This window comes from Liolophura sinensis, chromosome 7, assembly GCF_032854445.1.
Source record: "Liolophura sinensis isolate JHLJ2023 chromosome 7, CUHK_Ljap_v2, whole genome shotgun sequence".
NCBI lineage: Eukaryota > Metazoa > Mollusca > Polyplacophora > Chitonida > Chitonidae > Liolophura > Liolophura sinensis.
Window position 1 is genome coordinate 52,464,503 of NC_088301.1, and position 17,729 is coordinate 52,482,231.

A 17,729-nucleotide genomic window follows, 5' to 3' on the forward strand; every position below is an offset into this window, starting at 1 on the left:
AAAACGATAGATTTAAGTTGGTGCAGTCGGTTAAGAGGCTTACTAATGGTGTATATCCAGATATGCCTTTGTTTCTATTAGCTAAAGAGAAAAGATTGCATATAAGTCAATAGGTATATTTTAAGTGTTATAATTCATTGATGGTAATTATTGAAAATGTAACGAACAATTTACCCACCTATAGTTACAGTATCCGAAAGACTTTTCCAGTTCTTCGCCATTTTCCCCATGTATCTGATACAGTTGAATTTTATCTTGCGTGTCCTATGAAAAACGTTTAATTAAACATTAGTTAACAGTTTAGGGCAAAAGACTTGTAGCAAACTGTCAGTATAGTTACATACCATTAACACGCAGATATCCTCCGGCTGTTTCAAATCTTGGTTGGTCCATTCTTTGAACATGGCCGACTGTACGATGACATCATTTGTCAACATTTCAAATGTGAATACTCCATAAGAACAGGTCAGGTTCACTGCAAGAGGTTCTCCGGGATTGGATATGGTTATGTTTAGAAAGCCATCCTGGTCTGGTGTGCAGTTTATGTCATCTGCCAAAGAAAATTGGTTTGTTTGATGGGGGTTTAAAGTAGCTTTCCACATTTCGGACATCTCACGATCGCGTTTCCTTTCAAGAGGCCTGGACTAAGAACCGTTAGATTTGTAGTGCCATACCAAAGACAGACGACGCTTAACTCTCAGTCTCATATGGAAACCGAGCTCTCCAATACTTTGTCTTTTCCTCTTACGCTGAGCGAAAAGCAAGTAGTGCGAAGATCAGTGTTGATGTCTTAAGTAGTCCTCGATTCAGGAAGAGTTTATTGGAACGCATTCATAGAAAGGGGTTAAGGCTAGCAATATTTATTTGACTGGTGTTTTATGCCGTACTCAAAAATATTTCACTTATACCACGGTGGCCACCATTATGGTGGGAGGAAACCAGGCAGAGCCCGGCCGAAATCCACGACCATCCGCAAGTTGATGACAGACCTTCCCACGTATGACCGGAGAGGAAGCCAGCAAGGTTGACAATAAAACTGGCAGGTATAGTTCATCGTGCGGAAAAAACTGACGGAAAAGGCAAAAGTACAGATTTTTTTGGAACACATGTCAAAATGTCAACCAGTTATCTATTACAAGTTTTAGGAGACGGAAGCATGAACAAAACATATCGCGAGGGTATAAAAATACCGTTATACTCACGCTGTAAATCCGAGGCAGAGGAGACAAAAGTCTGCAAACGATAACCAGAACGTTTAATGTTTGCAAGCCTAAATGCAACACTTTTATCCTTTCTTAAAAATGCGAAACGTTTTACATTTGAAAAATCACTCTTTGGCAAAGGTGATTTCATTTCAGAATTTTTCTTTTACTTAAGACACATACATAATGTAACTCCACATTCAAAATATTGTGTACAATATTTTTATCACTAAAATTACAAAATCTGGGACATAATTACACCGCATATCGTTGCTTTCCGATGGAAAACAAGTGCTGTGCTTTCCAGTCCAGGAATACATACCTATAGTGTATAAATGATAGTATGTCGTTGACTATATAGATCAGAAGTCTTATTAGTCAGTTAATAGCATTTGTTTACAGGAAACCGTTTATAATGACGGATATATTCTGGAATCTGGAATCCTCGTGAGGTTTATGCAAGCCCGAGGCATCGACGGTCAGATTACCATGGCAACAAGAGCCTCGATAAGCATATCCAATATTGAGAAGGTCTTTAATGCAGGTGACATAGTCCGATTACTATTAAAATTGTCAAAATTGAATGTTATGGTTGGAAAACTTATTTTATTTATAATTCCAAACCAAGCTAGGAAAGGTAGCGACAATCACGGTTACCACTACGACCTTTCATCTTTCATCTTGAGTCTCGCCAACCTACGTCATTCCAAATATTAATGTATTGTCATTTTGGTTTCAGGTTATTTAATACTAAAACCATTTCTCCATTTGGCAAACTGGCCCCAACGCCGATCTTTTTGGTGTTACTTTACTGGTACACATACATCCGAACGGACACCCAGTCCAGGTCACGGTTAAAAATACGGCCACCAAGCAAAGAGGGAGGAAAGCCCGGGTATGTCCCATGTATTGCAGACAGACGCTGTATTACCACTAGGAGCAGCCAAATGCGGGGTTTGTCACCCCCCCCCCCCCCCCGCCCCCTCCCACACACACACTCAGTATTTGTTTATTTGATTGGTGTTTTATGTCGCACTCAAGAATAATTCATTTGTACGACAGCGGCCAGCATTATGGTGTATGGTGGAAGCAAACCTGGCAGATACCCGGGGAAATCCACGAGCTTTCGCAGGTTGCTAACAGACCTTTCCACCTTCGGCCGACGGCATTAACTGGACTTGAATTCAACGCGACCGCATTGGTGAGAGGCTCGTGGGTCATTGCACCGCACTGGCGTACTAACCACTTCGACCACCTCAGACACGGAGACCCACTCCCCTCCCCCCATCACCACAAACACTCACCACAGTCAAACACAGGGCAAATACCAACAAGTACATCCTAATAAAAAAAGAGAAACCTACAACAAAAGAAGGGAAATTATTACACGCAAATTTATTAAATGTTCCTTAAATTGTATTTCAAATAGCTTGATTTATTTTAATTTACAATATAACCATATGTTCATATAATCATTCACCAGTTCCAATAACACCACCTACCTAACAAACGGAAACTAAGGATAATCCAACTAAATCAACTTAGGTATAATGCCGGGAAAGACGTTTCCATTAACTTTTATAGACTCTAGGACCGGCGACACATGCATTTGATTTCCATACCGATTTGTGCAAATTGATATGCTAATTCCCAACATCTTTCCACCAACCACGATTCGTGCAGCAGAAGAGTCAGTTCACGAGCTAGAAGTACTTTGTGCAAAAGCACACAAAAGTTGGTAGATTATTTTCAGCAAAGATCTTCGTGTAAGCCTAGCTTTCAGTTTTTTCTATAGAGTGACGTATGGATTACAGATTTGACAACACGGAGTTGGGTATAGCTTTTACATGTATTTTAGTTTACAGAGAGGGAGATCTGGTTAATACGGGGCAAGTTTTTAAATGAGATCAGTGAGAACTGGGATTAAAATAGACGTCTATGTTAATCACAGATGAGAATTGCGCAGACATATTTTCTGTACGCAGAAATAGCCACTGTCTGCTCGTTTATGCGCTTTGTGTTTATTTATAAAAAGGCTTCAGTCCCTGTGTAACCCAGTCCAGGTGTGTTTTGTTTCTGCACACCATTACAACATCTATATTACAGCCGTAATATCCCAAGATTCAGATTTTGTGTGGGCCTTATATTCGAAATTAAAATAGTTCATATCTCTCATAAGAATTTGTACGACGTAGGAAAACATAAAGAATATATATACACGTTTAGAATGTCATTGATATTCACATTTGTGCCTACTGAATGATTCTTGTTAGTTCACACACATCCTGCCCCGATTGTATTGTACACCCAGACACCCACACCTAACACCAGTCATGCTCAGCTGAGGGCTGTGACAATAGAGAAATTTTATTCAGCGTACAAATATCTCCCAAAAGTGTCTTTGTGCAGAAATAGCGCGCATAACTGAAAATGAACTAATTTAAGCATATATATATATATATATATATATATATATATATATATATATATATATATATATATTTACCATACCATGTGGTCGTATTGGCATACGTATGTATACCATACCAGATGGTTATTTTAGTATTCGTATATATATATATAGCTTGACAGGTGGTCAAATTCAACTCACCTCTTATTCTACTGCTGCTATGGAACACGAATTTGGAAAGCTTTGGCATTCTTCACTCCAGTATTAAAATTATGCGGTATACTTATACAATGTTACCTTGCAAAATATATTTGTTTTCTGACCTATTCTGTAATGATCTGAGCCTATACTAGAAATAAAGTTTTACTGTTGTCGATGTTCGTCCAGTAAAATAGTAAGATTTTCTAAATATTTCTGATGCTCTTTTTTCTCCAATTTATCCGGTATAAGTATAAAAATGTATCTCTCAGATGATTGCCTGGCATTACGTTTTGAACATTATTATTATTATTATTTATTTTAAGAACCTATGACTTCAAAACGTCAATACATTGGTTGTGTATATTTAAGTTGTTTCAACTGAGTAAAACTAGGTGTTTCGTCAACACGCTACATTTAACATATTAACAAGTCCTTGTGCGCGGTTGTATAAACACGGTTTTAAACACGCTGTTCTGTACACGCCTTGAAAGTAACCTGAGATAACCTGTGCAGAAACATGTTGTCTCTACAGTAAACATCCTGAATGGGAAAAACGAGTTTTAATTAGATTCTGACTTTATGCGTCTAGTTTTAAAGAAAGTGGGTTGTGCACTGTTTTTTTCCCTTGTGTTATTGTCAAGGCTGTAGATTGATAGGGCAGCGTGAAGACACCCATCTTCAACTCGTACGAGCTGGCACATAGGTTAGGTGTAGGACACAATAGTTCATTACCATCCCGCATAATTTGTGCATGTGCCCTGCATGCTACGGATGTTGTTACGTAGTCGGTTAAAATATAATGCGAATTATTCAGATAATGCTACGTCATTGAAGGTAGTATCGTAACTGACTTTTATTCTCTGACTCACGACAGTTTTATAACCACGTCATGCATTATGATATGCTATACATTGTATGATTTGATTTACTTTATCACTGGCAATGAGGCAAAGTACTTGACACATTTCACGAGCAAAGGCTATGTTACAAAATTACTTAGTGTTCATCAACTTTTGCATGCTTACTTTTTTCTGCTTGGTTATACATGTCTAAGTATAAAGTTAATGAAAGAGAATACTTTACCAGACTATACTAAGAGCGTTTTATGACTTATCAATACACTCTTTTAACTACCAGAATATTAAGTACCGGTGAGTACCATAGGTGCATCTTTCTTGAGCTAAGAAACTAATTTGTCAGGTTGAGCATGACGAAGGAAATTGTACAACTACCTTTAATATAGTTTCAATTCAAAGAAAGCATACCTCATTTAGCACGCAGTTACTTTTTCCACAGTACATATTGTGTACACATGTGTGTTTCACTTAATACGCAATTTAATACGCAATTTAATACGCAAATAGATAGTTGGTTGCGTTTTAAGCAAATAATGATTCTTTGAAAGTTGTGATTTCTGGGAATAGGTTTTTCGCAAAACATACATTAAAAGAAGTAACTTTATGCTGGCCGACTTTACCAATTCATGTTTTCATAAGGTTCTAAGACATCTGCAGATTACCGCAAACGCTTACCTTATATGGGTGCATGGCTCACTCTTCTTTCCTTGCGTCAGAACCATAGCTGTCAGTCTGATCTTTTACAACCCTCTTATCTTTTATGTAGGCGTATTTTAAACATAAAGGAAACCACTACTCACGTCATGTCGGAGGCGTAGTTAGGCTTAACCAACACGGAACGCCTAGACCGTCATTGATGTCAATGGGAAGTCCTTTCATTCATCGTCCCTATAAAAGCAGTCTCCGCACAACCTTACGTTACAATCCCTCACTTGTACGACTGATAACAGCCTTGCTCTCAAGACAGCCCTGATCAGCACAGAAAAGATGGGTCCCTTAGCTGTCGCCGTGGTCATCGCCAGCATTTGTCTCTTCGCCGAGGCGCAACCCGAATCTCCATGTAGCCATGTCAAATCCAACGCGGAGTGGGTTCCCAACCCTGAGAACTGCCAAGGGTTTTACATCTGCGCTTTTGGTCACCCCATAGAACAGTATTGTGGAGACGGTATGGTTTGGCAACCTGTAAAAAAAGTCTGCTGTCTCAAAGGATCAGATCTGGATACATGTAAGTAATCTTATCAGTTGTAATGAAGTTGTACAAATTTACCAGATAGCCATGTAGATGCATCATTTTAAAGGTATTTGTTTTTTGTTGAATGTACATAGCTACATAAGGCTTGCAGTTTATACTTTTTATTATTGCTGATGTGGTGTCCCCCTAAACACGCGTTGGTCAAATTTTCACCTTCGGCTACATATAAAATAGTTTTGAAGGTGTATGTTAAACTCCGAAATGAAAACGACTAAATACAATTATCATTTTGCCTATAACTGTGTTGATCTGGATTTACTTTGTTGTTATAAGGCACCGTACGTAAAGAATCCATCCAACCGGTACCAAAAGAATTTTCTGGAAATAACGCTCAGGAAACTTGCCAGCCTGGAATGACGACGAAGTTAACCCATCGGAAGCACTGTGCCCGTTACTTTGACTGTGCTCAGAATGGAACTGTCCGTGGTTTGGATGAAGAACACGAGAGGGAGTGTCCTTACCCTGAATTGTTCAATAGCAAGACCGGACAATGCGAGGACGTCGCCGACGTGGAATGTGGTGACAGGATCAGACCGAAAGATGCATGTAAGTTAACATCGTTTACTCAACAATTACATTCGCTTAGCTTCGAATCAGGAATGGTTTAATCGTGTTGCCTGCTCTCACAATCACTGTAGAGTGACTTTTTCTTATCCTTAACTATCAACATGCATTAAAACAAATAGCAGTTTTATATATGTTACTGATAGGTAAATGTCAGGTATTTTTTCGAAGTTGCGCAAATGGATTTTTCAAAATTGATGAAAAAGGTATCATGGCCTTTCTTTGGTATAAAGAAAAAACATTGTTTATAACATTTATACTTAACTTAGCTCTAAATCTATTTTGCAGGTGAATACGAAATGAACAAGTGCCATCGTTCCCACTGCATACCTTGCTGGGCGAGGTTTCCGTCCTGCTCAGGCCTGGAGGACGGTAAAAGAGTTTGGAAAGGCAGAGAGAAGTCACCTTTATACGCTGTGTGTGAAAACGAGAGAGTGGTGAAACATGGCAGGTGTCCCAATGGACATCTTTTCCATCCCAACCTTCTCGAGTGTGCTGATGCACAGACCGTCTTAGGATCATAAGACAAAACGAAAAGAAACGTTTGAAACCAGTATTGCCTTATCCAGCATGTCTAGTCATGCTAATAATTGACTTGCAAAGGACTATGTCTACTTGAGGGAATATTTTCCCGAACTTTTTGTGAGATATCTCTTTAACTCTAGTCCCACAAGTTATTCAGTGTGAACTCGTCATTCAGTGTGCTCTGACGACAGTGCGATTCCGCATGTGACAAACTACGTCTGTGCATAAATATGGTGCTCAATTTACAAAGATGTCCATGTATATCTATTGACAAAATTATGTAACTACTTTAATTTGCTTCGATGATACTGTGTAAAGGTTAGATTTATTTTTTATAAAACCATTTTTTGCTGGTCGACGGATTGTGAAGATTTGAGTAATAAAAGTTGTACTCTTGCGGACATGTTAATAAACGACATTTTAGATCTTGTTAATGTTTTCTCTTCCCGTGATATTGTTGTCTTAATAGTTGGTGCGTTTAGAAAACCGTTAAGCTCATCAGCAAGTAAATTACTGCATACACCGTGGTAAACCAAACTTACTTAATCTCTTCTCAGATAGTATTAACCCTCACCCAGTAGCCTAAGAAGGTTTACACGGCAATACACAGTTTCTGCAAACACTACAAAGAACTAACATTGTAACTAAAGGTATATCTTGACTTAGTTAGGTAGTGTTATTCAGGTATCATTACAATGCTAGAATATATTTTTGCAGGGGCCGACATATCTCCAAAGTGATGCTAGTACGTCGAATTGTTTGCTGTTTTAAATCAGGAATTCACTTGTATCCTTCTTCACTGTTTATACAATTTTGTACAGTGACCAATCTGAGTTACACAGGGCGAACAACCTTTTTACCATCCTTATCACATATACTGGGATAGCCTTCTCTAACTGTTTCGCTGCGACCTTAAACTATTTGGTCAGGCTGATAAGCACTGATTTGTATTGTCAAATTTTTAAGCCTCACTCTCAAAATATTAAAACTGCTTTTTCTGTACGGTATTCTAAATGGTTGCAAACCTTGTCCTAACACACCAGCATTCGCGTTTGTGGGTCCCTAGAGACACAGTCGCACTTCGTCAGGTATCTGACAAACCCTATGACAAGGCAAAGCCGAAACAGCGTGGGATTGATTCGAACTTACTCCTTACCCGTTAAGACCTTCCGTGGGCTCCTATATATATTCTTGATCTTACTTTAAAATGCACATGGATAGACTTTCCGACTTTCCCGATAATTTTGAAAGTTAGCTAGTTATCTTACTGACGAAAGTAATATAAGTAAATTTAGGCAATTATTTAGTATAGACTGTCACCAAGTTTAACAAAAAGCAGAACATCCTATCCTATCGTCTTAAAGAGTGAATCTTTCGCGGAAAACTTGACTGAATTATAGAGACGTGATATGACTAACTGATACATTGATACCTTTATAATATAATTAAAGACGTGCAGCATAGAGAGCAAGATGAGAGCAGCTGACAAATGGTCACACGTAACCGGTGAAATAAGACTTCCTGTCAATTTACCTCAGTCAGGGTTTTATTCTAACTGTTCATGTGAATGCATCAGTAGTAGCAATTTACAAGCTCTTAGCACCATGGCTTAAGCAGAATTAGGTAAGAAAATGTAGTGATGTTAACTGCAATTTAGTTCACATCACGGGTGTACAATTACTCAAATTCTCGTTGTATTTGTACTTTAAATATCATTGATACCGAAATAAAAACTGAATATTACAGCCAAATTCAAAGAAAACAAGGCAATCGTATGAATATTAATGATACAGTTACACGAGACCTTCCCGAGTCACAATGTAATATATTGTGAAAAGTCTATTCTGTACTGGCGGTATACATATTTATATCTGCCTGTTCTCAGAAGAATTAATGGAAAATGACTATACCAGTACTATTTGTGTGGGGTGTCAACAAAATTTGGTTTTGTCGAACAGCGTGTGGATGAGCGAACTTAGTGGAAAGGCGTATTTATAGAAGAATTCATGGGTCAATAGGTCAGACAAATCAGACGAGTCTTGGATGAGAATTTGGGCCACCGCCGATTAATTTACTTCAGGCGTGTCTGTAACCCCGTAATAAAACTGTATAAAGTGGATGGATTGAACAGCTTTTCTCACGACAGAGAAAGGTATAGAGAGGTTCGACAATACCAGTTGTAAACAGTTACTGAGGTACACGAGAATAACTGAATGTGCGCAAAACTCACACTGTTCTTAGTAACATTATTTCATACGGCTTACCATAGTGCATGTAATTGTCCAGCACAATGTAAACCTCAGTTAAACCAAAAAAATCAAAAGTACATGTATACTGTGAATCATGGGTATTTTTGTGCACGAAGCGCCTACACTTCATCATAAACGAAAGCTTTCATGTCGATACTTTTCTATACTATTTAATTGCTGTTATATACCTAATAAAGATGAAGATGGGCAAATTAATTTAAAATGCGTAAAAATGACATATGGGATATGGTCAGTTGGCAACCATGCGTCTTACATTAACAACACTACATATTTTTTTACCTAATCCTTCTTAAGCCATGGTGCATGTAAAGTGCTACCATCTATGCATCTACATGAACAGTTGGAATAAAACCCTGACTAAGGTAAATTGACAAGAGCCCGTATTTCACCGGTAACGTATGACCATTTACCAGCTATCACATTGACGTCGATGCTCTGGTTTTACTCTCTTTGCTGTACGTCTTTAACTATATTACAAGCACATTTGTCTATGTCGATATTTAAACACGAAGTGATGAATTTCTACATCCTATACAAGCAAAGATATAGGCCAATACACCTGAATGATTTTAAGTATAGGCAATTTGTAATAATTATTACAAACAATACAGGCCAGAAATGTTTTTAAAACAAGACTAATTAATAATACATTTTTCAAAATGCACATTCAGAGAGAAAGGCCAACGAAAACCCTGTGACAGGTACAGACTTTAAGTATTACGCCCCTACTGGCATATAAATTCTTAATAATGTCTTACTGACTAGCTCCAGAAATCTATGCTGATGGTTTGTCATGGTTTATGCATTGAACGAATGACCCTGCGTGACCATGTCACCACACCATGGGTCAGTTCTTACCAAAGCAAATTCAGCGCACTAGGTTACCAGCATTCTGTTACAGATGTGGGACCTAGGTCATTTCGTCGCTGAAACGGGGAAATAACTCTGTCACCACACAATCTGTCTGTAGCCCGTGGTGCCTTGCTTGCTAGATAATCCTAATAGGATCTAAGTTTGTATTCGAAATAAGTTTAGCCATTTAACTTGTTGAATGAGGATGCTTTCGTTCACATTGGGCATATACGATGAACAAAACACCATGGGTTCAACTATATATATATATATATATATATATATATATATATATATATATATATATATATATATATATATATATATATATACTAAGTACTAAGTTAAACCTCAAGCACCCACTTTATATATATATATATATGTATATGTATATATATATATATATATATATATATATATATATATATATATATATATAAAGTGAATATATAAAGTATATAAAGTTTATATATACATATATATATATATAAAGTGATACGACCAACGTGGGAATAATGCTGAAAGCTGCAATAATCCCATGTAAAAAAAAGTAATCTCTGAAAACCATAAACCTTTACATCTGTTGTCTGCAGCTTGATAACTATATTTTAATCCGATTTTTATTAAAAGCTTGCTATCCAGTCAACCCCCAAAGACAACGGTCTGAAAGAAGTGTCCTGGAATTTCCGATCAAATACATTGATTATATCTCTGGTGTTAGCATATTACGCTGATATTTAAAACGAGTAGAAGAGAGAGGTGTTACCCCGATAGCACAGTTGGTAGAGCGTCCGCTTTGGACCTGGTAGATCTAGGGTCAATCCTTAGGGTCACATGTATGTAATGTGCCTCCTTGTTGCAGAACGGATTTCCACCGTTCTTTCATCTAGTCGCTGCATTTACCGAAGGCAAGTAAGGCGACCCACCCGAGTCAATATACTGATGCGGGTCAACCAGTCGTTGCACTATCCCCCTTAATGCTGGACACCAAGCGAGGAAGCTCACAACTTCCTCTTTTTTAAGGTACACTCTATGGAATGCTTCCTTGTCATATGACTGAAAAATTGTTAAGTACTAAGTTAAACCTCAAGCACCCACTTTCTCTCATATCACGAATTCTGTTAATTAAAAATTATAACATGTTTGGAAGACGCATCCTCTGGATGGTTAATCCCATGACACGCTTTTAATCTATGTAAGTCAGCCATAGGTTGAAGATGCGTACATAGAAAATACGCCTACATCGACGGCAAACATGCACATTCCACATGAACTGCCAGATATAGAAACACGTGTGTATATATGAAGGGAGAGACGCATAATACGGGATAGGTTCGACTGTTACATATACATTCGCTAAGCAGTTAAACGAGTTTTCATGGACTAATTTGGTGTCACCTGAGCAAAGCCGCACTAAAAAATCTTTGTACACCGATATTGTATGCGTGTATCTAATGAGAAAGTTATATCGATTCTCAAACGGGGCAAACGGACTAAATGCTCATCACAAAAATCTGCTCATCTCCTACTTTACAAAATTATGCGTTGCCACGTGTATCGCGAAATCTCTGTTGATAAATGTAAAATTATTACACTATTTATATAGAGTGGAACATGGTGTGAATACTTAACATCCCGTTGATAGTCAGGTTTAAATTTTAAACATGTAACCATACTATAGCGGCTTAACATTTCTTTCATTACATTGTCCTTTCTTGCAAAGGTTTGATTTGACATTGAGATACATATGCAAGCTGGTAATCACATACAGCAAATTCCATCAACAATAGATATTTATTTTTAAATATGTCCAGGGAAGGAAACACATAATCCCACATAAGAAAATAATAGGGGTGTATTAATGGGGTGATTAATTTGTATTGAATTCTTTATTTCCATCTTTAATAAATATAATCATTAAAATACAGATTGTGGTCATCATATATCTATCAGAAATCTTTCCATAAATCGCTAACATGAAGCAGATTCTGCCAGTTAGTTAAGACATATTTGTTTGAAATACATGTTTCCACAAAATTGTCCCTGTACGCCTGCATGGATTGTTGCCAAAGTGAAAGGGATGGAGGATGTTGCCGCTACTGAATATTCATGAGTTTTTGTCCCAACAATAGTCTTTCGCCTACCACAAACGCACCATGGTATCAATCACCTGTCAACCCATCCAGTGGGTTATTATTGGCAGCCTGTACGCCATGTATATGGTTGGCTAAAACTTTGCCGACTGGGCGTTATGAACAAACCGCAGACTTTCAATCGGTTTTTGTGGGACGGGTATTGTCTTCCGTGGGCATAAATACCAGGCGTGGAGCGGCCAAATTTACACTTTGTGCACAGCCTCAGTCCTGACTCAGGTAGGGCTCCGCTTCGTTTTGTCAAGTTAAAGTTAGCCACTAGCAAAACTATGCCGAGGATCACTGGGGTCATCGTGGTTGTAATCCTCTATGGTCTGGTTGTTATTAACGGCGTGCCACTAAAACCATGCGATGACGCTGTAGAATGGGTGCCGGACCTTGACGACTGTAGTGTGTACTATCTCTGTGCTGAAGGGACAGCACACAAAATGACCTGTACGGATGGATTCTCATTTCAACCAGATCACCGTGTTTGCGTTCCACAAGGAAGTGACTATGACACATGTAAGTATTACACATCGATATACGACCTGGGTTGTGTTTTCTTGTGTCCTCTAGAGAAGAAACAAAGCTAAGAATGAATTTGTGACTTTTTAAATTTACTCATCTTTGATTTTCAACAATGACAGCGACGGCAGAGAAACGAAATGAATTTACTATGAAACAATCTAGTGCCACGCATCATGGCTGAGAAACCACAAGAAGGTTATTTTGTCGAAACGCGTGTAAAGAAAAGACTCGGTTGACAGTTTACTGTTAGTTCAAAGTGTATATCCAATGTAGTAGTCGATATGTTTCTATTTATAGCAAATAAATGCTGTTTTGTGGTCATATTTTGGTTGAACCGGAAATGGAAAATATGTACTTGTGGTCACATAATCAGGACGTTTTCATAGCGATTCTGTCGTATTTGTGATGCATGGCTGTTAGACAAACTAAATCACTTAAATATTTGTCATTTACTGTGTTCTTTCGATAGATATACTTAAGGTTGTTTCACTTTAACCAAATCAGTCTGAAAAAAATGTAATAAATATGCTCTTTGACAGGTAAGCCAAGTCCATGCAGCGGTAAGACAGGGAAAATTCCTCATCCTGACAGCTGTGCTATGTTCTATGACTGCGATACTGCCACTCGAATTGACCATACTTGGGAGCCCAGATTAAGAGAATGCACCAGTCCTAATCTGTACAACACGGAAACAAATCGCTGTGAGGGCTACCAACGGGTGGATTGTGGAGATCGGAAGGAACCAAAAAGCGCATGTACGAAGAACTCGATATGCGATTCATTATTGTCATTACTGAAATAATAATACCGATTCCCAAAGTAATTTGTAAAAAATAACATATAAAATAGTGAATAATTTTCTGGTAGAATACAAATATAGGTATCTCATTCGCGCTTTTATTGGGACTGGTCCATTATGAAATAGCGTGGCCAAACCATTGTACCTACAGAACTAAACATATTTCTGATCCACCATTAACTTAACATAGAACGACAAAACCATGCTTTATACATTATTTTAAATGGGTGTAATGTTGAAGAATGTGTTAAGTAATATTATGTGCAAGAAGGTATATATGACCACCTATAGCTATTTGGAAGTCTTCAAATAGTTTTTATTAGACAAGTTTAAGTATTATGTGGGTAATGTGTAAAAAGCCTGTGCTAATCTTAAAATGCCATATGTAGTGTTAAAATCCTAAAGTGAACAGTGTCAGTAAAAGACATTATAATTTCTTTTGTGCGTGTGTCACAGGTGGATATTACGCTAACCAGTGTCGTGTTGCCCACTGCATTCCCTGTGTTTATCGATATGCTTCTTGTGAGGGGCTGAGAAACGGACTTCATGCATGGCCCGGACGGGAAGGCTCACCTCATTACATCGGCTGCAGGCAGGAACGGGTTCTCTACCAGAGGGAATGCCCAAGAGATGAAGGTGTGCAAATATTTGACAACAAACTGAAACAATGTGTCCTGGCGAACAGTAATTTCGTGTAATGTTTTGCACAAAAAGTGTAAACAAACGCCATGACATGGACAGTGAACAATGCTTCGTGTCTTTATAAATATCGGTAGATTATAATACATCTCTCAGTATCTAGTCATAAAATTGTCCCTATAGCTGATACCTCGAGCCAGGTTTACTTTTTATGCAACCGGGGTGATTCTTTTTTGTCTGATGCTGGGGTATCAATTTATAAAATCAAACAGTCCTGGTGCCTCTGTGAGTCTCAACTAAATTAATATGTCTGATTTTGTTATGTCAAATACGAGATTCCTCTGGACATTTATTCACAATTCATTCCGAACATTGTTAATAACTGTTACGTATTTTCTTACCTTTTATATTCTGTCTTTATTTGAGGGAAATATAAATCATTTGGTAATTTCGACCTGAACGATTGCTGACCGTGTCAAAACCAGGTGACATTCTGTTCCGGTGACCTTTCACTCAATACCAGGTGCAAGCAAACGGTATTAGCGAAATGTCAACTCTTCCTAGGCGGGCGACATTAAGTGAATGTCAGTCTTATGGATCCAGGTACGGTGTATACACCTATGCAGGCTTTTTAAATTTTGTGCCCGTTTACGAAAACCTTAATTCCACATACGAGGGTATAACGTTGATACACTATGTTGAAAACTAGCACAACTTTGGGTTTTTCTTCCTACCTGTTTGACGTTTTATATTGTTTTTCATTTTACAATTTATTGATTTAAAAAAGTAGTGTAATGTAGGACTTTATTTGTTATATTACACCTGTCGTCGAGCTTGATAATAAGGCTGTGGCTAATATAAGTTCTGTACAAATGCATGTTCGTTTGAGTCACGCCAGTCACGGGTTGTACTGTTTTGTCGTCAGGCCTGTCTATGCGTACGTTCGTTCTTGTTGTCAAAACTTTCTCCTGTTTTATATATTCTTTAACGAGACTAATATCAGTGTTACTTAGGCGACACCAGCATTGTGTAACCTTTGCCGTAGGATTAATATGTCCCTGGTTGAAGTGTGATACGAAGCGGAAATGTATGAGTCATTTTTCCTTTGAAAGAACATAAACCCAAACAGGAAACAATCTTTTATGTAATATATTTCGTAATAAGTTCGTATAGATATACATTAGAAGCTACATTGTATAACCATATCGTTAGTTATCCACGAAAAATAACCTTACACATGAATACCTGTGTTTAGTTTTTTCTTGTATATTTTAAAAAATGCGATGGCCATGAGTTAACGGTAAGTGATTCTAATAATTTGTATAATAATACAATAGAGAAATAACTGGCACATAGAAGCCCATTACTGTAAGTGTTAATGTCACATCTTTTGTGTAAAAGAGGAAGAATGGCCTAGGCACTATGTGCCAGACATGTGCTCCCTATAGTTGTAAAAATTGTATCTGTCTCGCTGTTAAGATAAATAAGTACCGGTATGCAAAGATTTCTCATCTGCAAGCTGTGCTACGTGCTGTTGGACATGATGTGATCTTTCTGTAAGGCACATTGTTATCACTGGGGACATTTATCGGTATGTAAATATTTGTGACGGTTTTGTGGCTTGACCTCTGAGGTGTCTCCTTGTTGTTGGCAGACTGCACCATCAAATAACCTTTCACTCACGTTATCATGTACTCTGAGACGCAAACATCTTCCTATACACTAGAATGTTCTTTCTCCCCTACCACGCCTCAATGACTGATCAGCATCCTGGATTGTGCCATTAGAATACACAATGTGACATCAGAGTACACAATGTGCCATTAGAATACACAAAATGTGCCATTAGAATATACAATATGCTATTAGAATACACAACGTACCGTTCGAGCCCACTATGTGACATTAGATTACACATTTTGAAATTTTAGTACACACTGTGACAACACAGTACACAATGTGACAGAACACGCTATGTTTGTGACCCAGCTGTAAATCAATATCTGTACTACTTGTGGTGTTCAAAGGTTCCACTGTCTGTGTGTCAGATTATTGTTTCTCTGTAAAATATTCATATTTATATATCAATTTACATCTGGCTTTAACGTGTGTTGTCATCTTGCCGTATACATTTTACTCAGCTGCAATAATTGGTGATCATGTTGGCCTTTGTTACACATTCGCGATATTTATTTTATTTCAACGGTTGATGAGTATATTTTATTATTTTCCTTTGGAATATTAGCGTATACTTTTTTATTTTTACGAGAATAGCGCCAAGTATTATGGTTTAGCTTATTTACCTTTTTCACTTGTGGATTTTGATTTGAATACATGCGTTGTTTAATCTATACATTAAATTTAAGCAGACAAATACATCACCTTTTGCCCTTTTTATGTTCTCTAATTTTCTGGTGAGTTGACGCAGTTGATGTCAGTTATGTCAGAAAGAACTACAACTGGAATCGGGTAGGTCTCTACAACCTTGACATAAACCGCACCCGGGGTAAACCACCGACCTTTGGCAAGTTACTGACGAACTTTCCCCGATTTGAAATACAAATATGCACAGCATATAAGATTAGTAGACTTCAGAGAACCTTCTACGACGTAAACAGCCACATGAGTGTCTACAAACTCTTTGTCCATCAGTCAAGGCAGTTATCTCTAGCTTAATGTACCATAGCTCAGATGGTGCCTGGTTTGAACATCTGAAAAGTTAGTTCGAATCCGAATCTCGGCTGTCCGTGTCATTAAGTTGGAAACTGAATATGTAAGCTCTTGTGCAGTTGTGGTTGACAGATCGTGAAAAAAATTTGATGTTTTGCTAATACAATCTACTTTTTACTTTGGATGGTTTACCAGAGATTCATTTTCATGATGATTATTTAAAACTCTAATCATCGTTAATAACTGATGATACTCAGACTTCAGTAACAGCTGCTGCAATGCTTGGAATAAGCTGTTTAGCAAGGTATCGGCTGCTCTAGATAAATGAGGACTGTGTATGTAATTTAAAAGATAAAACTTTGCAACCGCTCCGTTGTTGGGTGATAAATAAATACACAAAAAAAAACATCTGAATGGAATAATTAATCGGTGTGTATGGATAAACATAAAACAAATATGCATTAAACACACCAGCTGTCAGCTCGTAGCTGATGTTATTTATGATACATCCTGTTGTTCTCTGCTGACAGGCTACTTTTAATATGATGTAGTCAGATTGCAAAGCCATCAGAAAAATTCCAATATTTCAAAATTTAGTGATATTATGAAGCACATGCCTCCCACCAGTATTATGCCTGTAGTAGAGTTGTAGACATCTGACATTATACCCCACCCAGTTACATTATACTGGAGCCGACAGGCCCTCTTTCCTTGCTCTAATCTCTCAGTGCTAAGCGCAAAGCAAGGCAGTAACAAGTACCATTTCAAAGTCTTGATTCCAGGTCTCTTGACTTCGAGTCAGACGCTCTAAACGTTAGTCTTATC

General features: G+C 37.8%; 2 protein-coding genes across 2 annotated transcripts; both read left to right on the top strand.

Annotated features, from left to right (window-relative positions):
- Nucleotides 1-5,610: 5,610 nt before the first annotated feature.
- On the top strand, nt 5,611-7,441 carry LOC135471364 (uncharacterized). The gene is made up of 3 exons (XM_064750574.1): nt 5,611-5,895; nt 6,196-6,468; nt 6,775-7,441. Exons 1-3 carry the CDS (start codon nt 5,658-5,660, stop codon nt 7,008-7,010), a joined length of 747 nt encoding a protein of 248 aa, XP_064606644.1. The 5' UTR covers nt 5,611-5,657; the 3' UTR covers nt 7,011-7,441.
- Nucleotides 7,442-12,503: 5,062 nt separating this feature from the next.
- LOC135471229 (uncharacterized) lies at nt 12,504-16,734 on the top strand. Its single transcript, XM_064750356.1, has 3 exons — nt 12,504-12,790; nt 13,336-13,551; nt 14,052-16,734. Exons 1-3 carry the CDS (start codon nt 12,556-12,558, stop codon nt 14,291-14,293), a joined length of 693 nt encoding a protein of 230 aa, XP_064606426.1. The 5' UTR covers nt 12,504-12,555; the 3' UTR covers nt 14,294-16,734.
- The last annotated feature ends 995 nt before the right edge of the window (nt 16,735-17,729 follow it).